Source organism: Notothenia rossii, assembly GCF_949606895.1.
Source record: "Notothenia rossii genome assembly, chromosome: 1".
Classification (NCBI taxonomy): domain Eukaryota; kingdom Metazoa; phylum Chordata; class Actinopteri; order Perciformes; family Nototheniidae; genus Notothenia; species Notothenia rossii.
Genome location: NC_136912.1, coordinates 14,457,594 through 14,483,719, shown reverse-complemented (window position 1 = coordinate 14,483,719; position 26,126 = coordinate 14,457,594). Strand labels below are relative to the sequence as shown.

At 40.3% G+C, this 26,126-nt stretch overlaps 1 protein-coding gene across 1 annotated transcript in view; it reads left to right on the top strand.

The window, feature by feature from the left end:
* The window catches only part of fbxw7 (F-box and WD repeat domain containing 7), a 122,515-nt gene that overhangs the window by 19,394 nt on the left and 76,995 nt on the right, over nucleotides 1-26,126 (top strand). The window contains exons 3-5 of the mRNA XM_079665220.1: nucleotides 2,264-2,340; nucleotides 20,201-20,449; nucleotides 21,101-21,640. Coding sequence (XP_079521346.1) covers nucleotides 20,270-20,449; nucleotides 21,101-21,640 — 720 coding nt within the window. The 5' untranslated portion in view covers nucleotides 2,264-2,340; nucleotides 20,201-20,269. The remainder of the gene's footprint in view (nucleotides 1-2,263; nucleotides 2,341-20,200; nucleotides 20,450-21,100; nucleotides 21,641-26,126) is intronic.

Genomic DNA, 26,126 nt, shown 5'->3' with positions numbered 1-26,126 from the left:
TACTTCAGCGTCTACAGCAGTCTCGTGTGGACAGACACGTTTCTTGAGCCGATACCGTATGGACGGAAGACTTTTTTGATGTCGACTAAGGTTCGTTTTCGTTATCGTATCCGTGTAAACGTGGCCTGAAGCTAAAGACATCTGTGTTCAAATAAAGGAGAGGTTTTGGAGAACAAACTCACTCCTAAACCCTCCTTGGATCATAAATACGAGAACAAATTATTATTCTGTTCCAGGGCTGTAACTAACTTTACTTTCATTAGCTTTTATGCTGCCAAATAGTTTCTAGATTAGTCAATGGATCATTTGGCTTATAAAACTTCCCTCCAAGGTGATACAATATAAATGTCTTGCTCTGTAAGTCCAAAGATATTCCCTTGAAAAAGATACAAAAGAGAGAGAACAGAATACCTCAATATTTGAGTTGCTGAAAACTGCATTTTTGCGCTTTTTGCAAGATAAAAATCTAGAAATAGGTGATTATTTTTCTGTCGATCAACTAATCGATGAGTTTACTCACTACTACTTCTTCACTTCTGTTGAACCAATAGCATTCTTGCTCACTAATATTTCTGCTATTTATCTTAACGGTTGATTCTTTTTTTTTTATAGCATTTTGTCAATGCCATTTATATTGACAGAATAGATACAGTACATGCAGAAAAGAGAGAGTATGTCATGCAGAAACAGCCCACCTGGAATTTCACTGTGACCACATGGCATGCATCCTAACCACTAGTTCTCTGGGACCCCGTAAAGCAGATTTCACCCCCTTTTTACCGAATAAAATCCTGTATAAGGATACTAAATTGTGCGGCTTTTCATTTAGTCAACCATCGTTCTGTCTCACGGTTATCAAATGTCAAACAGCTGGATGTCTGGGCATCTGTTCGCTTCCCAGAAATTGAAGTTCATATCCAGTTTTGTTTACGTCAACCTAGAAATGCTATTCTCTTTACACAAGCTCCCTGTTGCTGCTGGGGAGTCCTGTGGGTCTAATTTATGTTTGCACGCAGCTGTTCAAAACCTACAGCTCCTTTTCTCATATTAAAACACCTTGTTTTCGCAGGGCATTTTCACCTTTATTGGATTGTTGATAGAGAAGAGGCAGAGTAGAAACTAGGGGAAGAGATGGGAGGGGGGGACAACAAAGGTCCTGGCTGGAATCAAACCAACAATTCTGTTTATGGGATTTTACCATACAATAGTCCATATTAAAACCCCATCACCTGTGTTTTGACCTCTTTTTAGTTGGTTATAGTCCAAGGTAAACTATTAATCTGTTCGCTTTTGGACTTTTGCTGCAGTCTTTATACAGGCTGGCAGAGATTCAAGTGAACATCTGGATTGTGTTAGAAAGATCAGACAGGGTTGGTAATAGTAACACTATGAACTCATTCTTGTTCAAAACAGATTGTGTCCAGAGCTGACAGGTGTTTCCAGCTTTGATTTGAACTACTTGAATTGAATTCAAATGTTACTTATAGAAATATATAATTATAACATTTTGTGTTTTTCAATTGGTACATTTGGGTAAATTAGACGAATGGATGAATCACATCTCTGTTTATAATAATGTTTTCTTAACTTCTCTGCTTTCAAAGCTACCCCGACAGTGGTGTTATCCAGGAGGCCATGACTCTTTGGTATCCCTTACAATGTTGGTGCCATCATTTGACAATTTGTTTGTATTCAATTAAACGCCCTAACATCAACACTGAGCTGTCTGTGATTGAAGCACTCCTGTATCTTCATGTTTAAAATCTATATTAGCATATAGTCTACAACTTTAGTTTATATTGAAATCAGGGCCAAAACGACTTGATCAGGATATGCCAATTTCTTGCAAATTATTTGGAAGAATTCAAATTTAGGTTGGATTTGTTTTCCATTAGCAAAGAATCTCCATGATGATGCTGTTAAAGCCTTCACTGGTTTTCAGCAGCTTCCCTCTGTTCACTTCCCATCAGACAAGATGGAAGAACCCGCCATGGTGACTCACTGTAACACTGATGCAGGTGTTGTAAGGGTTGCCAGGTCATTCAATTGTCCTGTTTTTGTCATTTAGCAAACATATTGAAGGACTCACCTCTTCTCTCTGAGATTTAAAGAGGAAACCATGAATTGCCAGCATCCTTATCTCACTATTTGTGGCCTTTCTGCTTTCCCCTCTCGCATTCCAGCAACCACACGACCTGTTAACTCCTCAATGACCTCCGAGGTTTCTGTACTGACGGCTCCTTTACCCCCTCTTTGTCCGCAGAGAGAATCATCCCTTAGAGTCGGACCTGGTGTGGAGAAGACCAATTGTGGCCTGAACAAAGACAGACGGAGAGAACTGTAAGTAAACACTGCAACTGTGTGAACCCCTCTCTGGGGTCAGGAAGTTTCTGTGTGTATAACTCCTGCTGCATGAAGTGCTTATCGCATTGGTTTACACACAGGAATGGTGCGATGTGTGGTTGTTCTGAAAGGCTCAGAAAAAACATTTTGTTTTTTGTAGATGACAAAGAATCCATTTAAATAGTTTTTCGAAGTATCATAATGTATCTGAAGCTTTCTTTGGGTGTTTGGGTCAGAATATAAAGCAGGTGGCTATTCATCGCTTAAACAACCATGTGTAAGGCAATCATATTTGTATTCTTCAGATCGCCGGCTTATGTATTTCTCTTTGTCCGTGACCAGCATTTTGTTCACACACACTTTGTTTTCAGAAATTAAATCATGGAAGACAAACGGTGAACAAAACAAACAAGGATAATAAACTTCCACAGGTCGCTTTTTGCCAATTTATGGACAACATTAAAGTTTCACATTAGCAATCTGTTACGAAGAAAGTTATATCATGTCGGTGTTTTTTGTTAGGTGTCGTCAACAGCTGATAGGATGTAAGCTTGAACCCAGCTGTTTCCTAGCAACACATTTCCCATGTAGGGGTCTGTTATCAAAAACCTCTTATTCCCACTCCACCGCAGCTTCCTCCATAGATAAGTGCTCAACCTAAAGGAGGCACTGCTTTAATGATACCAAAGAAAGTGATTTACAGAAAGGGATCAAAATCATAACAAACGGTTTGATAAGAAAACCAAAGAACAGTCAGCACCAGAAATGAAGTAAAGTTAAGAGTATGACGGCCCTAGGTTAACAATGGACGCACATAATGAGTTTTACATTAGGGTAAGTATCTTACAAATGCTCTTAGTCTTTTTCATCTCTTTTGGTGAATAAAAGAGAGAGAAACTCAGGGATGTTAGCTAGGGCTGTTCAATTAATCGTATTTTAATCGCGATTACAATTATGGCTTGCAACGATTAAAAAGACAACTAAATCGAAATAAGACGATTATTTTTTTATTATTACTTTAAAAACTTTTTTGTTGGTTTTTCAGTTGAATTATACTTAAAGTTCAGGGTAATCAACTGTTAAAAACATACTGTTCACATTTTTTTCTCTCCAATAAATGGATGTTTTCAAAGTCAATGAATAATCGCATCTAATAATCGCAATTACAATCATTGACCCAAATAATCGAGACTATGATTTTTGCCATAATCGAGCAGCCCTAATGTTAGCCTTTGCAGACCATTTACATGCACAAAAACCTACATAACACACAGGGGAAGGGAAACCCCCCAAAAAGCGTAATAGGGCCTCATTGAGTTCCTCACCTGTTACTGAGTCAGTGGAACAAGACAGTAGAAATACAGAATTCATCATGCATCCATAATTCCTGACTATAATAACTTATGAATTGCCTTTTAAATACATTATTTCTTATTATAAGGAAACCATGGTGGAAAGCGGCCTGAAATCTGTTACTTTCCTTTGGCAGTTGGCAAAGGGCTAATTGCATTCCCTGCTGATATGCTTTACATCAGAGTATAACGCCTATAATCGCTACTCTTTTGAGGATGTGTAAGCCATTAGTTATCTGATGAAACAGGGAAAAAGGGTGCCTCGGAGATCAAGGAGGACAAGTGAATGATGGCTGTAGAGGATGTGTGTGAGGCCCCGCCCTGTGTTTCATTGTCAGCGCTCAGACAGGAAGCAGACCTTTCACACTCGCGCACGAGACACAGTGGAAGTTGTTAGAGTTGTTGTGAACAAACAGGAGGTGAATTCACTCGGAGGCAACCTAAGTGCGTGTTGGTACTTTTTGGAAGTGTGTGTGGAAGCTGAAAAGGCATGTGAATATCAAATAAAGCATAATAAACTGCCTTTTGTTCTTTAATGTTATGTTAATTCATTGAAAATGTCAGAGCCTTTTGTATCAGCAAACCTTTCTACTATCAAATGTGTATCTTTTCTATAGAACATCTAACATGTGTTTTTTTAAAGGGGAGAAAAAGCATACAGTTAATGTGTTGCTGGTGTATTCAGTGCTCATTGGTGTAAGGGGGGTTCTTCCTTTTTAAAGCCATGAGTGTGGTGCAAGTCGTGAATTATTCATCCCGGCACGCGTGAGTGAATGAAAGGTAAACTGATAGCACAGAGCAGCGCCTTGCTTGGTCTCTGCTGCATTTTTAAAGTGCGTACTGGCACTCAAATGTCAAAATGTTAACATCGTCTTTCCCATAAAACTGTTACCCTGGTCTCTGGGACCGGATGAAGGACATCTGATATGGGGTTCTGAATAATGCAGGATGATGTTTTGGGAAAAAATGGTCATCTAAGACCAAGTTCAGTTTCCCTTTGTTATCCCAATGCCATCTCCTTGTGCTCAGGAAAATGATTAATGTGTCCAGTAATTATATGGAAGATCTTTGGAAGAAATGACACACAGTTCTTGAGAAAAAGGATCTAGAAACCAAAAGACTTTGATATGTGATCATTGAAGTGTGCGTGCTTCTGCTTGTTACATTTCCTGGAATAGTTATTTCGTCTTAGTGAACATGAAGGAATAGAAGAATAGTGAATTTCAGCAGATAGGCAGCTGGCTGTAGTTTCCCTGAAGGAAGAATTGCACTGCTTTCATGAAAAGGTCTTTTCTAAAATTTGAATTTGAAACTGCTTCCTAAGCAGTCTGTTTGAATGGCTGAGATTTAGCCCTCCTCTGTGTCACTCCCTAATCAGACCCACACCTCTCACCCACTCCTTCTCTGTAAATAATTCAGAACAGCCTTTTGCCTGCAGAGAACAGCGTACTCACAATTGATAATGGGAGGATAGCAGTTAAAAAAACGCTGCCGATGTACATTTCAGAAGTGTGGAAAGTTCTGCTTTTTAAGTACAGTAATTCAATTCAGACACATTTTTCCAGTGACTAACTTTAAGTCTATCAATGCACCTCGGTCTGTAAGTAGATGAAAAGTAAATGAGGTGCCATGTATATCTTCTTAAAAAACATCAAATTATATACACTAAAGAAGAACAAGTATTCCCAATGTGAGACTGGTTCAGTGTTTGATTAGGAGGCAGGACCTCGTGGAAGTAGTTACCGGCCATGTATTGTTATCTGGCTCATACTGCAAGTTAAAGTGAATATCATTTTAAGGAAGTCAACTTTATGATGTGATGACGGATACAGAAGATGAGTATTAAGTGATTAAGATCCTCCAGTAACACTTTTTTCCGGGATGTTTTCTAGCTGTTGATCGGGCATTGGGTCTATAATAATTTGTATTTGAATTTTTTTTTGTCACGGCTTTGAGTCCGATCTTTGTTGTGTTGTAAAATGCTGTGTCATCTTTGAGGGGTGAGGTTAACACTTTCTCATTCATGCTTTCAGGATCTGTAGGAAACAGGAAATCCTACTTTGTTCTAGTGTTTGGGAGACAGGAAGTTGTGGCTTTTGTGACTGGACCTCGTTTTGCTTTGGCATGTTGCCCAGAGATGAATTCTGACCAAGGACAAATTCATTTGTCTGTATTTTTCTGACACTATTCAATGTATAGGTTATCATTCAATTGTGTTAAGATGTATGTATACAATGTCACCGCTTCCTAGATTCAACCAAAGATAAGAAAATATGATAGGGAAACATTTATAGTCTATAGTCTCCGAGAAATAATCCACAATCTGCCTTTTCTCCAGCAGAGTGCACCAGAGGAAATGGTCTGTCTGCAAACTCCGTAATATACTGAGTTCATATTGAGTTTTTCTTGTGTTGTCTTAATGACACACAGTTTGTGTCAGTGTTTTGATATTGAACCCTTTTAACAGAAACACAGACAGTTGGCCTTTTAGATGAAAGGATGCTAACTTTGAGATGAGCCGTGAGGGTTTGAGAAACTATCTAATTTCCCTTTTTCCTTTCAGTGTGTCACAATTTGGGAGCTTAATGATAATTGAGGAGGTAATATACAAGCCCACTTAAATGTATCAACCACTAATTGGTTTGAAGAGATTAATGGCGCCATTTGCCACTTGATTAGCCATTGGAATAATTTGTCTAAAAATTTGCTTTCAAAGTGTGTTTCTCATCACTACAGATCAGGTCAGTGTTGTGTTGGGTGAATAATTTACCTTTGTGAAGTTTGTGGTTGTTTTAGTTTCTAGTGTTTCAGACTCTAAGCTTACACAGTGGTTACAGCGGTCTACCGTAACGTCTCATTAGTGGCTTCATTAGTCTTAAGTACCGGCATTAGTCTTAAGCATTGGCAGCACCATTGGCTTTATACAGCGAAGGATCATGATTTTAAAATGTTAAATCAAGCATATAGAGGCAGGTAAACCATATATATGTTTCCAAAAAATAAGAAAACAATTGGCTTTCAAAGGAGTACTTTACATAGTTGCATGTTACAATAAGAAAGTATCCGGTTATTTTACCCTAATGCGCAAGTTTTGTTTAGTATTTAGAGATTGGCAACTTCAACTACATAGGTTATTTAAAAAGGATTTAAGATATTGTTATGATTACAATTCACTCGTTTCTTCCTTTGGTTGGTTACCAGTAAGGATAAGTATATTCTGCAAAAAAACACACAAGACTAACGCTGAGCCTCTGAATTAGCCCTGAGAGAAAAAATGCTAACGCCGTTAGCACAGAACTCACTCATAAAACCCTTACTACTTATCGTAAATGGAAATCCAACATAGCGATTAGCATTGTGAGATTACACAGAATCGATAGGTATCTGTATCATCACTCCATGATCAGAACTCCCGACATTATAAACAAAAACAGACATCACAACATGTGGCATTAGGTAGCAAACACGGCAATATGTCTTACCTTTGTCGTTGTCTGATAAAAAGTTGTCTTCAATGGCATTAAAACGATAAAAACGCTGCTGAAGGTTAATCCAGAGGTTAATCCAATGTGTCTGTGTCACTTTGAAATGATTTCTGATAATCCATCAGCAATAAAACTAGTTTTCAGATTTCAGAGCGTAAGATAGCTTTCGCTTTAGGCAAACTGCGTGCGCATAGCCCCCACTTCTCAATGGTAACGTTGGTGTTTATTTGGAAATTCCCCTTCGATTCTATTGGCTCTAACAGTCGAAAGAGATGTCAATCATCAAAATCGACCAATGGGTTCCAGAGAAACGGCAAAAACGCCCATTTCCACCCAAATGACCCCAGAGGTGGAGTTTTTTTTCTAAGCCTCTCTAAAAAGGTAAAATGTCACTTGTTTTGTATCAATCTTGATACAGGGTACTTATTATATGTTGTACTTTGGATTCCTAAAGCTTTTAGTCTACTAACCCATCATCCAAGGGTGGTTTTCACTATAAGTAAAAAATAACTTTTGGACGGACACAAGCATTTATATTTTTTTTACTATGTTCAATCTGAATTTTCTTTAAAATAAAAAACATCTATATTGATTCTGACCTTTCTACATCCAACTCACAGGTTTATCATTACTTTGAGAACAAAGATTATGAATTTAACCCTTTTTAGAAGGGAAGATATGGTCATTTGTTCTGGAAATGTCATTCTCAAGCTTGAGACCTGAAAAATAGGCTTGGGTTTAACAGGTTAAGAAACCAAACATGTAGATGGCTGTAATCAGACATTAAGTGTGAATCATTGTTTTGAAAAGGAGTGTTATCTTAAACATTAGGGGATCAGCATGAAAGATGAGTATAGCACTGACACAGATTTTAGTTTTTGAGCCACACAGAGATGGTTGGTGGGGAGATAAATACAGTTGTCATCATCCAGGGGATACATTGACTTGGTTTTGTGGTTGAAATTACATTTCAAGTGAAGAATGCTTTCTTGGCCTTTAGGCTGCTCTATATCAGCCATTGAGATGCATGAATGATGGACTTTATCTGACCTTTTATTTGATAAAAGTCAGTTGGAGCTACAGCAAAACTCGCAGAGTTAAGTTCCATTCTTACCCCTAGATTCCACTGGGTCCGCCTGCGTCATGTCATGGCTGTGGTCTGGCCTCTTCCGGCGTCATACCCTACCGGGAGCGTTTCAGAAGCAGTTTTTTTGGTTGATTTGGGCATATTTCCTGGACAGGCTACTTTGTACTGACAAAGTTAATAATAATTGTAATATTCCAGTTATAAACGACATGAATGAATGAATCAAAGGTGTGTTGCTGTATTTTAGTGGTAAAAAAAGGTATTCATCATCATAATTATTCTATAAATATAATTTACACAGTGCCTGTAAACCGGAGGAGAACGCTGGCATTTCTACGGAGGGATAGGGTCTGCAAAATTAGTTTATTTTGGGGATGGGCCGGATGCTCTGACCAGTCCACTTCCTGCCCGGCGCCTCTGCAACGCCTCGCGTCGCATAGAAAAATAGACTTGAATCCTATTTTGAGCGGAGCCCAGCGCCGACACGCTTCTGGGACGCTTCTGAGCCGTCAGCCGTAACGCAGCCGTAACGCGGCCGTAACGCAACGCAGACGGACCCGGTGGAATCTAGGGGTTAGCCCTTTCAACATTTGAAAAGATTCAGCTTGATTTTCTTTATTGCAGTCATAAAGAACATTATAAGGACAATCTCATTAACCTCTAACTGACTTTATATAATGCACTTGACTCTTTCCGTTGAGTATAAGAAACAAAGATCTTTATAGAGAACAGTATTGATCTGTACAGCTCTTGTTCAGTTAATGCAGTGCTGAATGTTAGTCGAGTAGGCACACTGCAGGGTGAGTGCAGGGTTTATACACACCTTTCTTTAATCATAAGCTAAATAATAATATTCATACCATGCTTTGTGCCAGTCTAGCTACTCCTCCACTGGGATTTGATACTTGCTGTAAGTGCTGTGTGTAAGCCGCGAGTCATTATGTCTTCCTCTGAAACTCTCCGCTCTGCTGCAGTGAGTCTCCTCTTTATGGATCAATACTGAAGCAGTGAGCTGACACAGTGAAAAGCAATATTCATAAATAATGAGCAGGGCACCCTTTGGCCCGCCTTTCAGTCCTGACCGAGAACAGAACAAAACGGTAAACATGATCACGCTTACATTCTGCTTATGGAGCATTCTGATTTAAAGTGGACCTATCATGCTATATTTGAAACATATATTGTAGGGCCATACCTATATAAAACATGCCTGTGAAGTTTTTTTTCTAAAAATACCAAACAGATCCTGCATTTTAGCCATGCATCATTTCGCTATATTTGCTCTTTTTTTAGCCCTGTTTTTGCAAGGGCTGAATCTGAGAAGTCTTCTTCACTGCTTTTGTGGCAGACTACAGCACCATCTACAGGCCTGGCATATGTACTACAGCGTCTCCAGCGCTTTCGAACGGCAATGGCCGTGGCTGTCTCCTCCTGATAGGTGGAGAGTTGTCCATATAGGCGGAGCTCCTCGTTTCTGACGTCAGACATATTTCAAATCTGTATCAGATCCGTTGCAGCCCCGTTTTTAGAGATGTTGGGTATGGAGGAAAAAAGAGAGGGTTGTGTTTTCTGACACTTGGTGAGTTCCCTGAGACACCGGGGACACATATTCATACAAAGGTGCATTTTGCATGATAGGTCCCCTTTAAGATAAAGCGTTTTGTCACTGTATTGCCTTGTTGTTCGCTGTTTATGATTTAAGATTGTGTTTGTCCTTGTTTTAGTTTGACAGTGTAATACTTTTCTTTATACACGGCTGTAGATAGAGATCTCTGTTGAATTCCCCTCCTGCTGTTCTGTTTGTTCCCTGGAGACGACAACCTGGTGTTTGAGGATATTTCTGTTTCAATGAATCACAGAGAGCTGTCACCTTTAGCACCTCACCCCTCCCACCGGCAGCACAAAGATGTGCCACTGAGTGAGCACGGAGAACAGCTTTAAGTGCTTCATTATTACCCTTTTCACCACCTTTTATGTTGCGGGCAAATTGGCACTCTGTCACAGCTGCACATCAAAGTCTGAAGCACTCCACCCAAATAAACGGATGTGGCAATAGCAGCACTTGTCATTTTTGCAATATTCAACTGAAAAGAGACTAATGGCAGTCGATTTTAGAGTAGTTCTCTCTGTGTCATTTAAGCCAGCCAGACAGCATCGAGCATACTAAACACGGTGGACAGCCCAGGGGCAAAGACACTTATATACCCTTTGTGAAAACAAACTTTAATTGACCACTTAAAGGTGCATTCAGACGTGACGCCAATGTTAGAGGTGGTGTATTTTCTCATAAACTCGACATTAGGATATTAGTTGACGTTTCAAGACCCAGTTTTGCCATTAGCAGGATAAACTGAGGTGAGAAGCGAAATTAAATTAATATCCAGGGCATTTGATTCCACTTCATCATTGCACACAGATGAGAAGAATAAGGACACAATAACAAACAAAGAACTAGATGCGATCACTGAGGCTGTCAAATAAAAACACACATTTCCATACTTTAAATTGAAAGGAAATCACTCGATGGTTTGCTATCTAGTTAAAAGTAATGCTTGTAAAGCTGTTTCATTGTTTCAAGCAAATAAGACCATAGCACAGGTGTTACAGGTTTTTAATTTACATTTTGATTATTAGATTAACTATTTTGGCCATTACAGTACATGTCAGAAAATAGTGAAATATGTCGTCATTGTAATTTCCTGTGATATTCTGCCGTAATTTTCCCAAATGTAAGACATGTATTCAAACAGTTTGCATTCTCATACGAAAAAAGTTGGATTACTTTTGTTAGCAAACATTTGACCAATACCTTTTGACCATGTAATCCATAATTATATTTATTATTTCATGTTTTAATTATGGGACTTGTGATTCTTGTAGCCATTTGTGGAAAACAATAGGTTTGTGTTTTTAGTGTATTTTGCTGCTTCTGCATTGCATATCTCTGTGTCCCTGTATTGGTGGTGATAACAGGCAGTGATTTTGAACATTTACTGTTATGTGTGTGCTATTAATAGCCAGCTGCTGCCGTTCCTTTAACAGAGGACCCATTCTCAGTTTTTTTGGAAAACCTATCTTTGCTTTGCCGTTATCATCGCCCCTCCATCCCTTCCTCCTTCTCTCCCTCCCTCCCAAGGCCCCACAGCCTCATCAGCTCTGGTAACTATGAGCTTCTGTGCTGAACAATGTTAAGGTCGTCCCCGAGCGCCACTTCATCGTCAGGTTTGAACGTCTGCGCTGAGGTGAGCAGTGAATGTGAAGTCTCACTAAAGCTGGGACAGATGTTGACACACGAGGGAGTTAAAAAAGGAAGAACTTTTTTACTGCAGATGTTTGCTCTTGCTCTAATCACAGACATGCCAGCTGCATAAATCCCAAAATAGTGTGCATTCGTAAAAGCGTAATGACTGTTAATTACTGGGAATGAGATAAATAAGTACATATTTAAAGAGTTGCTAATTTTCCACTGAGAGACTAAGCTTTTCAAGTGGCCATTTTATTTGACTTCAGCGGCACCTTGACCGCGGTGACGGATTATTACCATAGTAGTCCTGTCTGCTCTGTTATTGTCTCCTAAATGATTACCCCGGACCCCTCCCCCACTGTATCCTGCTCATCAGTCCTTCTGGTGCATGCAGACTGGCTTGGATTTCTTACAATATTCTGTCCACTGCTTCCTCAATTATTGGAACAAACGGGAGCTCAGATGTCATTCGAGAGAAGCACTTTTATCGGCAACTTGGAGGAGCTGAGTCTGAGTGGTTTAAGGGTGGTGGGGGGGGGGGGGAGGCTGTACAGTGGTGGCTGCAGCGTTGACGGCGATAGCATCCTCATTTCACAGAAGCCGCAGGCAGTGGAGGGAGGGGAGAGACACGCATGGAAACTGTGGGAGGCAGACGGGAGTAGTGACAGACGTTGCATCCCGAGTATTATTTGCAATATCACAAGAAGCTGTTATATGGATGAGAGGGAGTTTGAGAAAAAAATAAGAGGAAGCTACAGCAGGAGGCGTGTGTTGTTTAGAGATAGAAGTAGAGCGGCGGGAGTGGAGTAGGTGTGAAGCAATCACCAGGGAAATGGACCGGGAAACTGTACTTCCCAACACACGTGTCCTTAATGTGGATTAAGGTGAGCGCCGGCGTCTGTATTATGTTGCTGAAACAAACCTGATCTCAGTGACGGAGTACCTGTGGATCAGCGGCATGTGGAATAATTACAGAAAAGGCATCAGCTGTGAGGACAATTAAGGGATTCAGAGGAACAGGAAGTAGATGTGGCTCGCAGCTCATCTCTTTTCCACACGTCTTCTAACCCCAGAACAGCGTGTCTACTAATGAGCAAGTCGATGTGTGGCTGTGGCTGCAGCTTCATCTCCTCTTTGATGAAGAGACTGGGCCGCACAACGTGCTGCTCAGATCTGTTCTCCAGCCATACTTCAGAACAGCTGCACCGACTGGCCACCGGCTGCGCACCTCAACCAAAGGTAACGCTGCGTCCGTGCCCTCTGTCTCCGCACCCTCCTGATCCATCAGCTTTTGTGTGTTATCAGCCGTTTGCATTGCAGGACACATATGTGGCCAGATCTCATATTGCAGAAAGCACCGCTTGTGAAGTACAGCCTTGTTCCTCTGCTTTGGCTGTCCAAAACTATTTCCCAGGTTTAAGAAGTGTGCTACCAGGCAGTGCAGCGCAGTAATTGATTCTCTAATGGCACTAGGTGATTTAATCGCTGTCTTGCTGCCTTGACAACAGTGGACTTGCTTTCAGCAGACTTATTCAAATGGATGCCTTCAGACGGCCTGTGGTTTACAGTAATTGCTACCCATCATCAATTGAGGGAAAAAGCTTTTTCTAATGGAACAAATAAAAGCCTAACAAGATTTTGTGTGTGTCTGAGTGCTTGTGTTTAAGTGCCAGTGTGTGAGTGGGGCTTTGCTCCAACACACACACTTGTCTCATGGCTTTAGATTCTAGGGTTCCTTCAGTTCTGTTTGTTATGCACAAGACTGATTTAATAGTTTGCTGGCACTGACTACGATTTGAAGTCCCTTATAGAGACCTTCTGGCAGACGGCCATCCTCGCAGTAGACGAGATTGATTCTCTACGTTTCTGAGAAAATGTATGCTCATGTGTAATGATGGAAATCCACAAAGGATTGTTGCTTGGCAACAATTCAAATAAAGAGATAATAAGTGCCACTTTTTGAACAAGGTTCTTTTGCTTATAGACAAAACCTTAATCCCATTGTTATGTTGAGCAGAAGTTGTTGTTTTCCTGAGAAAGCATTGTCACAGTGTGAAGAACTTAAAACTGTGAAATGAATGTGGAGAAACATTGTCCCTCTGTCGAGCAACTCAGGGTTTCACTTTCTTCCTCTGAGACATCACAGGGCACCAGCTCTAAATAGAAACATCGATTAAAAGCTCCTGCATTGAATTGGAGACAAAAAGGTTTCAACAAAAGCAGTGTATTTATAGGATATACAGTTTTTATGAATACTGAAACTGTTTCTAATATTACATTTGTTGGCTCAAAGATTTTTGCCATTTGAAAAAGTTAAAGGTTTAATCTTCTCTTATACCTCTTTCACACCAACGCAACTCCGGTTCAAGCTCCGTGCTAGAGCTTTTCAGGTTCGGAACCGGTTCTTCGGTTTAGCTCCGGCTCCTTTCACACTGCTCAGAGTTCGACTGGTGCTACGTCATTGAGTCATCGTTTGCGTCATGACGTAACCGTTTGCGTGCCTGCTTCATAAAGCCAAACCGCGCGGTAACCCCTCACAGCTGACACCAACAACAACAAAAATGGCCGATTGTGCTCCAGCTTCCTCTGTACCTCTTAGGAAGACCGGATTCCCTGCTGCTTGTTAAGTTTCTCCATCGTTGTGTAAAAACTGGATAAAACGCCGGCTTTTTGTTGTTGTTCAGGAGTTGATCCCGCCCCTGCCCCCGCCTCGACGTAAGCGTGACGTATGTGGTGCTTTTGCTCTGGCCGGACAATTTTTTGAGCTAAGAGGCTACAGCGGTGTGAAGAGGAAAACCCGGTGCTTTTCAAGCTCCAGCTCCAAACCGGCCCTGAAACACCGTTGGTGTGAATGAGGTATTATTGGTTTAAATTGCAGTTATTCAGGAATCTGTTCGGACAGCAGTATGTATCTAGCAGCTTTGAATCGCCAGTATTGGTTTGCTCAGTCTTCACTTAGATGTTCAAATATTAACAGTGGACATTAATAGAATTGAATGAAACCCTCTTTAATGGTCACACATGCAGAGCACACAGCGCACACACAGTGAAATGTGTTCTCTGCATTTAACCCATCCTAGTACCAGGAGCAGTGGGCAGCTATAGCAAAGCGCCCGGGGAGCATTGGGAGTGGGATTGGGAGGGGGTTGTCCGGTGCCTTGCTCAAGGGCACCACGGCAGGGCCCAGGAGGTGAACTGGGATCTCACAAATTAGCAGTCCACACTCCATATTTAGGTCTGTTCGGGGACTTGAACCGGCGACCCTACGGCTCACAGTCCAAGCCCCCACCGACTGAGCCACTGCCACACTATGGAGTCTAATGGAGTCTTTGTACTTCCGCTGTTCGATCTATATCTCCTACTATGTGCTTTGTGAACAGCAAATATATTCTCCACTCTCCACTGTTGTATTAAGGTCATGTTGGTGTGATTTATCGCTGCTATTTGAGGATGTTCAGCTCAGTCCTCTTATTTTCCTTCCGTATTCTCAACACAGTTTATGTGCTCGCTTCATCCAGTAGCCTTGAAACCACATGGTTTCTTACTGACTCAAGATTCATCTTTTTCAAAGCTAGAAATCCTTGTCTCACATTAGCCCTTAAGATCTCGGTTTTCACAATCCATCAATAAACATAGAATCCCATCACAAGCATATTATTCATGAATCTGAATGATTTTAAACGGATATTTTAACAGATGCCAACTGCCAACTCAGATGTCATTCATTTGGAAAAAGCAATATGTCAGTAGTTTTGCTACTAGTTGTGTTTTTTTTTTTTTTTTTTGAAACAGTTCAATAAGACATGGCTTTTTAAACGTCATTATACCCAAGCGTCTTCATTAAGTTTCGTCTCAACCAACTTTACTGGCGGCTAAATTAAGGCGAGGAAATCACAAGATTAATAGGACTTGATAACATAAGTTATGCCAGCTCTTAAGGATATGAACGAGACCATAGATGTGTTAAGCCGGAACTGTTATCATCTTAAGACTTTGATAGCAAACATTGACTGATATATTTGGTTTTTATAAACATCTGACAACAATTTCCTAAATGTTTGTTTAATATCAATCATGTTTGAGGTATGTACTTAACAAGATATTTTGCATTGGAAAACAACTTCAATCACAAATTGATATGACATATATTGTATTAAGAATGGAATGGGTTGCAGTTGCAAAATAAATAGAGCAAGCTTCATGAATGATGCATAAGTAGTAAGATGCACTAATTGAACAGATACTGAATATTGGCTTAGGACACCAACAAATAATAATTTTGAAACAACACATTTATAAAGCATTTAAAAGTTTTGCTTCCTGCTCGATGCACAACAGCTGCTAGATGACATTTCAGACTGTATTTGAGTTTTATTTGAATCCCCAGTGATTGAGAAAATGTAAGTTTTACTGACTTGCCGTTAATGTTTTGTTCCATAGCAGTAAGAAACACATTTGCTTTTCAGTTGTGTTGGGGGGCAGTCAGATGAGCTTCTGTGATGGTATCGGAGCTGTGCTGTCTTTCCAAATCCACCAGAGAGAAGCACACTCTGGTTGAAGTGCTCCATGTTGACTCTGTTCACAAGGCCAAACTAAAGTCTGTGTGTGCCACAGCTGTGGCTTTATCTGTGAAGTGCCAACTTGGCATCGCCCTGAGAAAAAACTCCCACCCTCTTGTCCACATCAGCAGCTTTACCAGGCACTGTCTGTCTGTACGTCATACCACCAGACTGCTGGGCACACAGTATCATGACATGATTATTCTAAGGAAATGGAAAATCTTTCGGCTACTAAGCGTTTATAAATACATGCTTGAAAAGAATCTGTCCAAGCTGTTAGGCGACAAGATATTTAGTGAGAGGGGAACAGGCCAACTGTAGAAGCTTACATTATATACAGAATATGCAAAACACTTTGAAATAAAGTTAAACTTTGTTGGTATTGTTTGTTAAAGTTGTATTCCCTTTTCTTCTTGCCACTTGGATTAGACTGACATATCAGCAACACATCTTATAAACTGTTATGCTGTTGTTTTTGGCATACAGTTACCTATTTACCCATGGGCACGGAGAAACACAAATATTTATCTGGAGTTCTACAGGAAATGATCTGGCTTTTCAGAAGCAAAAGGCTTCTCTGTGTTTACCAGGTAGCTGCTAATCTTATCTGCATCTTTTTAATTGATAAGCATGTAGCATACAGTGTGTTCTCAGAACTCTTTTGCCTCTTTAGTCTAAAGATAAAATGGAAAACTAAACTAAATGAACTTATTAGAATGTGTTTTAGACTGACAAAAAAAGACATTTAGAGACATTAACTTGAACTCTGAAAAACCTTACATAGACAACCAAGCTGTAAGAACATTATAGCTTGGTTGCAGTATAAGCACACTTATAAATTATAGCAGTTTTGTCCCATACAAATCTCTGATCTCATTTCCAGCGTTTGCTCTCAGACTTTGTGTCACCTGTTTGCTTCCAGGGACACAAATTCACACCTGCCCTACCCGGCATCCCGAAGCTATTTCCGTCCACTTCATCGCTCTTGCAGAACAACTTTCATTCATCAGTCTCTATTCTTAGTCCTGTAATGCTTAACACCATGTGCCAAGTGTTTGTTCACTACAAATGTTCCTAGAATCTCTCTATACAGTATGTTAGCCGCACAGATAACCCAATTCAACCTCTTATAAGCTTCCAAAGAAGAACCGTTTTATATATAATTGTACACGCTGCTATTCTGAGAGGATTGTCGGTTTGCAATTTAAAGGTACATTTGGTTCAAGAAAGGATTCAATTCATGGGTGAATGACAACAATTTGATTTAAAAATATGCGCTAACATTTGTGCTTTTCGGCTATAATTGAACAAGAGCACACATCTCTGGGCAAACAACTGAATTAAAACGTACATTTAGCTACAGTAGGGCTGCACGATTTTGGGAAAATCTAATGGCGATTTTCTGACAAATATTGTGATTGTGAAATCGATTTGCGATATTTGTTTTTAAGTGACCCAACGGAAGTACTATAAAATGCGGCCATAACTCCGGCTAGGAAGGTCGTATCTGACACACAAGAAGAACAAAAAAAAAAAAGAATTGTAAAAAATAAATAAAAATGTTACATTTTTTTTGCAGGCTTTGCAATTTGATAATCGCATCATTTCAAATCGCGATTTCGATTTAAAATCGATTAATCGTTCAGCCCTAACATACAGCCATGAGACAAAGGCCGTTACATTTATCCTGTTTAATCTAATCAAACAACACATCTTTATTGTGCTTCAGCCTCTCACTCCGTTTACACTGCTCACAATTGTTTGAACAACAATAACAACCAACACTTTTTCTGCTGTGTTTAGGGAACTAATTACGGAAACCTGGGCCGTTCTGATAAAAGGCCGGGGCGACTTTAGCTATTCATAGCCTTCCTCCTCTGAGCTCACAGCAGTGAACTGGGAGTCCCGGGGGGGCTCAGTGCAATCTGAGATAGGTCTAATGCTTCCCACCACAGCGCCGTGCAGCAGAGAGGGGAGAAGCCTTACAAAGGGACCAGTGGCTTCTCCTCAAGGTCAAAGCAATTGGTTTCCGCTGAGACAGATAAAGTATGTGAGCCACCGGAAAAAAATTCTCATCATGTCTGTAGTGCATTGAGAACCGCCGTCTGCATAGCTGATTCTTAATTTGTCACAGTAATGATTAGCTAAACACCTCATGTGGGCTTTGAAAAGGCCCATTGGCACCATTTAGAGCTACATTAGCTAAGATTATGTACAATTCAACAGACAAAAAGAAACCCCTTCATGGGAATGTGTGTGACCAGCTTTGAAACTCTGACCTCATAGTGAACCACCAAGTGTAATTTGGGTATACATCGAGATAATACAAAATTAAAATCCCAGAAAGAATTGTTACTACGGTAATTAAGGATTAGACAAAAAAAGATCACTCTAAATGTCCTTCCTTTGTGTATTCACAATATGACAATTGTTAGGAAGACCCCTTTTGTATATATTGTGGACTACTTAGAGAAATATGTGACAGCATGACTTTCATATGGGCTTAAAGCACAATGTAAATATGTGACGGATAGAAAGCAAGTGTTTAACTGTAAATATGTTGGAGCTGCCTTGTCATGCTCAGTTTTGGTAAATTGTTTTAAGATTTGTAGAATTTGTATCTTGGCCTCTGCAAATAAATTCACAGTTTGTCCCCCTTTTTATTAAGAGGCTCCACTCCGGCTCTTATTTCTCGCCCCTTGTCTTACAGCTTTATGAATTGTTGATCATTGATACTAAACAGCCTTCAGGATGGAACTGCTTTCCATGTTACTTTCGCAGCCCACCACCACTTTGAATTGACAAATCCATGATTCACACATCCCACTTTCCTTTATTTACATAAGTCTTTCTTGCCACTTGAATGTTGTGTCAGTGGAATAACATTGTGTTTTATGAGGATTTGCTTTTGAGTTCTTTATGTTGTGTTTGCTTGAGCTCTAGTCTGGTTTTAGATTCCATAGATAATAAATCCAGACACACATAGTTGTTGGTAAAGCGTAAATAAAAAGAGATAATGGAAAACAATTCGAGAAGAATCAAAACATAGCAATTTTTTAAACTTTTTTAGCATCAAACAAGTGTACAGCTGTTACTCTTTTGCTCTTTGAAACGGTTGTTCTAATAGACAACTACTACAGTTTTAATAGAGAAATCAGCCAATTAATAAAAGCCTTTTTTCCATCATTTTGCAAGCAGAACAATCTGACACTGATCTCATTGCATTGCTTTGGTATTGTCAAGATGTGGAGAATCCACATACTGTCACTTTAAGTCACTTTTAAATATACCATTGTATCAATTTTATTTGTATGAAAGCCTGAAGAAAGGTTTGATGGGTGAACTGGATTTGTATAGCCTCATGAGACTACACAATACCCATCTAAATTGGTATGTGGAGAGAAAGGTTTTTGCACCAATAGTGCTTGTCATGTTGCATGTAGGTGCAGGGACCTTTGGACTGAAAGAAGCTTCAAGAGAGTTGATGCTTTCATGGTGACAGATTAGAGCTGTAGTTGGATTCCTGTCTGCTTTCTCAGAGAGAAGCTGTCTCATTGTAGATAAAGCCCTGGTGCCTCTCCCTCAATTGCACATATGCTTTGGGACATTACAGAAGCAGGCTGTGTGACTTGTGTGTTTATTCAGAAGGGTTGCCATCTTAATCTAGTGAATGCACAGCAGCAACACAGGATTTACAACATAAACAATGTTTATTTTTTCCAAAGCATGTATTTCCTGGTAAGTTTTGGATTTGACAGATTGGACTTTTTTTATGTATTTGTAGGAAGACTAGAAGCTCTCAAGGCTTTTCTGTCAGCATGTGAGCCACAGCATCCAGCGCTGTGTGATCTGAAGCCAAACCAAATCACTCCCGTCTTTTTGTCCTTGTCTGCTTCTCAACAGCAATGGTTTGGCTCCAAGGGCAAATGGTTAATGTTAATTATTTTAATTTAGAGGGAACATGCAATAGTCCCACAATAAGCAATTAACTGTTTAGTGGATCATTCTTTCATCCAAGCAGTTGTTTGATCATTACATGTTTGCCTCACAAACACAAGCTGAGTTTGGAAATGAAACATTACCATATTTTAACCATCTGCCACTCTTGTCCTTTTTGTTTCTCTTTGCAGAATGCCAAGGCCTTCTCCTCCTCAGACAGCCTAGCGAAGGTCCAGGAGGTAGCAAGCTGGCTTTTGGAAATGAACCAGGATCTGCTGTCGGGGGGCAGCAGCAGCAGGCGGGGTCGGGGGCCGGGGGGTCCGGCAGTCCGAGGTAACGCCTCCTCCACGACCCGGGCACCCCAACAGGCAGCAGAGGAGGGTGATGAGGATGAGCACATGAACCGGGTAGTAGAGGAGGAAGAGCAGCTGCAGCAGAGGGTAAGGCCAGCGGACATTCAACACAAAACATTGATAGGAAGGCTTTAGAAAGATTCATCAAGGCATGTACGTTTTGAATATATTGCTATGGCATAACCACACTTTTACTAAGGATTGAAGCTGCTGGCAGAACGTGGGAAATCAGCGCATGCTAGTTATGTTCCAGTGATTCGCTCTCCAAATGTTCACATAGTCAAATCTTCTTTTTATATTTTTTTTCTGAAAATTGTGTGGTGTCTTTTTAAAAATATTGTTTTGTACCTGCCTTTTCTTTTTATACAGGAAATAACTTGATCTGGGTATTGATAGTTTGACAGAGTTTCCCTTAGCATTTATTTTGCCTCTATCAACTTATGGTTGCTTGGTAACCTTATCCTTTTTATACCCTACTAACCGGTATTACACAAACTGTGTAAAAAAGATCCACAGCTCTGTGCCGGCAACTGAAGAAAATATACACAGGTCTGAACCCTTCAGGTCTTTAATGTAGCCCAAAGAGGACATGTCTGCGGAGACTTTAATATGACGGACTTGAACCGATTTTCCGGTTAAAAAAATGGGACCTACGGCAATAGCAAAACCCCTTCAACAGATTTAATTTACCATCAGACCGTTCCTCTGAGGCATTGTGTTTTCTTTGGCTCCTCACAGGCTGAGGCGTCGCAGGTTGATGGCGAGAGGGAACAACCATGGGCGCCAAGTGAGTCGGGAGCCAGCAACGGCCCCCGGGGGGACGAGGACGGCGAGGAAGAAGAGGAGGGGCCTCCAAACGAAGTGAACGGAGGCGAGAAAGGAGCCCGATGGATGTGGGGGGCGGAGCAGAGGAGACTACGAGGCCAGCCGCTGGGCGAGGAGGAAGAGGAGGAGGAGGAGGAGGAAGAGGAGGAGAACAACAACAGCAGCAGTCACCAAGAGGAGGAGGAGGCGGAGGAGAGGACAGAGGGAGGGGAGTCACAGGGGAGGGAGGGGGAGGAGGGCGAGGAGGAAGAGGAGGAGGATGAGGACGAGGAGGAGATGGACCAAGATAGTGACGAGTTTGAACATTCGGCGGAGAGTGGCAGGGAGGAGGAAGAGGAGGAGGAAGGAGAGGGGGAGGACGGGCTTCGGTGTCCCTCCCTCAGGAACAATGTGTCCACCCCCAATAACAACCTGGACTCGGGTTGTACTCACCAAAGCTCTTCCAACAAGAAGGTAAGAACCGTTTTCATAGGAGTGCTTTACCTCCCCCTGAAGAAGTAGTCCTCTTCACAGAGAGTGGTCTAACACCCCCAGAGTTTACAGGGACAATGTTTCTGGAATCAATACTATAGGACCACAAACAACATGTAATGCATCTCCATTGTATCAGAGTAAAGGCAGGACCCAATACATCATGACTAAATGAAACAAAGCATTTTCACGACTGACCAGGTACCGCTAGACTCAAGTAGGAATACTTTCAATTCCAGTGTAACGACCCTTTAAGATACTTCTGCAGCAGTTTCACAGGTTTCTCACAGACACTGTTTGACTGTTGTCACATCGCTGCTGTGAAAACTCCCCACAATGCTCTGCACTGGCAGCAAACGTTTATATTTGAAGCAGCAGCTCCCCCTTCTGGCATACGAGTGCAATTGCACTTCAATAAAGTTCAGTATACAGTACTTTTTATTTGTGACAACTCTTACCCTAGGATAGGGGTCGGCAAGCTCCCTTGAGCTTAGACAAAAATAAGAAGGAAATAAAATAAAAAATATTTGTAGGACTATTTATATTTTGTTGCATGGTTGAAAATGTTTTGTATCTTGTATTTTGAGGTGATACTGTGACACATAAATAAAAAACAAAATGGTTTGAATTAGGTCAACTAAAATATGCGTCACATCCTGCTACGGTCCCGCGCCAGCGCCTTTTCTTGCAGGCGAATAACCTGACCCCCGGCTCGATGAGCGAACTATGGATAAATCAAAGAAAATGAAAGTATCGGAGGAACACAGAGGGTTTAATTCTGCGTGGTTAGAGTTACCTGCTTTCACAGCAAACGGTGCTGGCTTACCGGTATGTTTGATATGTAGAGAGAAGTTTTCAAAGGTGCTGAAGCCTTTACGTATTGGAGGAAAAACACGGAAGAGGACGATCTTCAGTCATAATTCAATCAGTTAACTCTTTTTAGGGTGCAGCTATATGTTTTATTTATTTCAAAGTGGGCCCATTTAGGGCGGCTCACTTAATCGTATTTTAATCGCAATTACGATTATGGCTTGCAACGATTACGAAAACAACGTAATCGGAATAAAATGATTATGTTTTTATTATTACTTTTTTTTCCTTTCAAATACATCTTTTTTTATTGGTTTTTCATTTGAGTTATACTTAAAGTTCAGGGTAATCAACTGTTAAAAACAGTGTTAAAAAAAAAACCCTCCAATAAATTGATGTTTTCAAATCAAATGGATAATTGTTTTTAATAATCGTGATATCAATTATTGACCCAAATAATCGAGATTATGATTTTTGCCACAATCGAGCAGCCCTAGGCCCATTTGAATTATTTTAATTTTTCTTCAAATGTGCAGAGGAATCCCCAAGTGCTGTGTTGATTTATTTTAAAGTTGGCCTGTGTATTTTTTTTAATTCTCCTTATAAGAGTTATTTGTTTATTATTAGAGGTAAACAAACAGTTTTCTATAATGTAATAAATAATAAATTTTAAAAAACTGTAGTTCTTGTCTATGATGTAACAATATACTTTATAAGCTATCAAGCTATCAAATATGTTTTGCGGCTCCAGACAAAAATAATTGATGGAAAAGGGGGCAAAATGGCTTTTTGGGTCAAAAAGGTTGCAGACCCCTGCCCTAGGATTATGTTACAAAATGAATGATATGACTTCCTTTATATCGTACTTAGGGCTGCAGATATCACCTATTATTAAGTAGGAACACATTTTCTGCAGCACAACAACAACCAAATAAAAAAACAAGGGGAGAGAGAGTTATTGTTTACATGCTATTAAATTGATCTGCGATGTAGCATTTATGAAGCATACGCTGTTACCACTTAAGGTGCTCCCGTAGGGCTGTTATGGCAAAAATCGTAATCGTGATTATTTTGGTCAATAATAATTGATATCACGATTATTAAAAACGATTATCCATTTACTTTGAAAACATCCATTTATTGAAAAAAAAAAAGGGGGGTAGATGATGTAGATCAGATCCCTCTGCTGGCATTAATGAGACATGCAGGAGGGTGTGGATAAATGCTGAATCACCAATGATTAAAGCAGCTGTTATGTGTTGTCACAACAATCGTAAAAACAGATGAACAATGACTTATCAGAAGTTAAAGTGTTTCTGTGCCTCTTGTTCCAGAAGTGTAATCACGCACTGTTCTCCAGCCCCACATTGTCATGCAGTCTGTGACAGGAGTGACAGCACAGGAAGAAGGAATTATAGCTGAACCCCCTCTTTGTAAAACACTTCATCTTGTTGAAAACTCCAGGCACGTTCATGCCTCCCTGATTGATTGGTGACATGACGAGTTTGAAAACCGCTTAATGTTTAGAAGACGAGTGAAACAAATCGTCAGATCTTCGCTCACGGCTCTTACAGCACAGCTCCAGTGTTTATTGCCGGTGTCTTGTTTCAGTGATGACATGGATATGTTGTTGAGTGTTTCAGTGGCCTTCAAAACACCTGTATGTAAACGAGGGGAATGGAGTTGGCCATGATGTTTTACTAGAAGTTGTAGATGGTATTTACGGCTTGCAGTGACTTTGCAATGCTATGACATAGACTATAATATAGACATCTTTAGACTGACATATTACTGAAAATGTATCTATGAATGTATTTAATCCAAACAAGCACTTAAAAAATAGAAGTAGTTTAATGCCATCATAGATAGAATCGGAGGGATGAAACCCTCTTTAATGGTCACACATGCAGAGCACACAGCACACACAGTGAAATGTGTTCTCTGCTTTTAACCCATCCTAGCAGCAGGAGTGTAGCACTAGGAGCAGTGGGTAGCTATTGTACAGCGCCCGGGGAGCAATGCTCAAGGGCACCACGACAGGGCCCAGGAGGTGAACTGGGACCTCTCCAAGTAGCACTCCACACTACTTGAACCGGCGACCCTACGACTCACAGTCCAAGCCCCTACTGACTGAGCCACAGCTTTGTCCTCTAGACTCCATTGTTAATAATAGCCTGTTGGAGTATTATGATTATTTCAACAGATGGTGGCGCAAGTAAAAAACAACTTCAAACCAATTCAATTTGATTCAATTGAACTGATGACTACATTGTGCAATAGTCGTTAAAATCTGCAGCATCAATTACCCACCCTAACTCAGTATTTGTCCGGTTTTCATTTGAATCCATACCCTTGTTATAGTTTTCTTTCCCAAAATAATGCTAGATGCAGATATTTATATCATGTGTGATATAATAATGGATCATAATGGAACAAGACTAACATGAATTATGTTTTATGCCGTTTTATTGTATCGTATATATTCATATTCATGCTCAAAGGCTAGTTTAGTGTGAAAAATAAAATGCTACAATATATTTCTAATTGGTCAGAGGTCTTCAAATCCACCTTCGTGCGAATATGTAATGGAACAACACATTTTTAGATGAAAATAATAACACTTCTGATTTTCTCAGAGGCAGCCATTTTCTTTAATTCACTATATTATGGATTTTATATATATATGGAGAAAACAGAAGTCCCATGTGCTCAAAGAATACATATCGGCTAGTATGATAACAGAAACTGCCAAATCAGTCCAACTATTTCTTCAGATTTGTTCTCAGGCACGCAAGAAAACACTTCCAACAGATATTCAACATTCCAATAGCAGGCACAGGTGTTTTAATCTAGCAGAGGTAATATAGAAGAGATCAGAGATAATAAACACATCTCGACAGACGGTAATAACCAAAGCTGTGACAGATTTATCATCAGCAGTGAAGTCTCATGACACGTACACTGCTTCCTCCGACACTCACAATGAAGTTTAATTATTGCTGTTGAAGAGCATTTGTCTCTCTCAAATGTCACGGTTGTTTCCTGTATTCCATGTCATACCTGAGTGGTGTTCTGTGTTTGTGTCTGAGCCTTTGATGGAGACATTGCCCTTGCTTATATTGACCTAAATATAGCAGTTATTCTGAATTTGTTCCTGTGCGCCTCTCACCATCTGACGCAGCTGTCAGGAAGGTTTGTCAGGGTCACTGCGCACGGCCAGCTGGCTTTGATGTTGAAAGTACACATTTTGTTCAGCTGTGGGTCCTGAATGCTTGGAATTCGGGGAGGTGAAGGAAGACTAGATTGACATTTATTTGACGGTTCAAGGGAGTCATCTCAAATATTAATACTCATGGTTTTGCTGTAATGGGCTATTATAGATTGTAAATAAGAGTGACGGTGGAAAATTCTCTACCTTTTCTTGTGTGACACACAAATCTGAATTAGGTTTGATATATTTGTTTTGACTGCCCAACACTTAATCCTCAGAAGTATATTTATTTTACCACAAAAACAATGCAGAGAAAAGCAGAAAAACCCTCTCAAATAATAAACTGGAACAAGTGTGGACTTTATTCAATTGAAACTTTATCAAACAGTTGCAGATGAAGTCACTTAATATTGCAGCATTGGTGACAGCCTATTGGCAATGATTAGA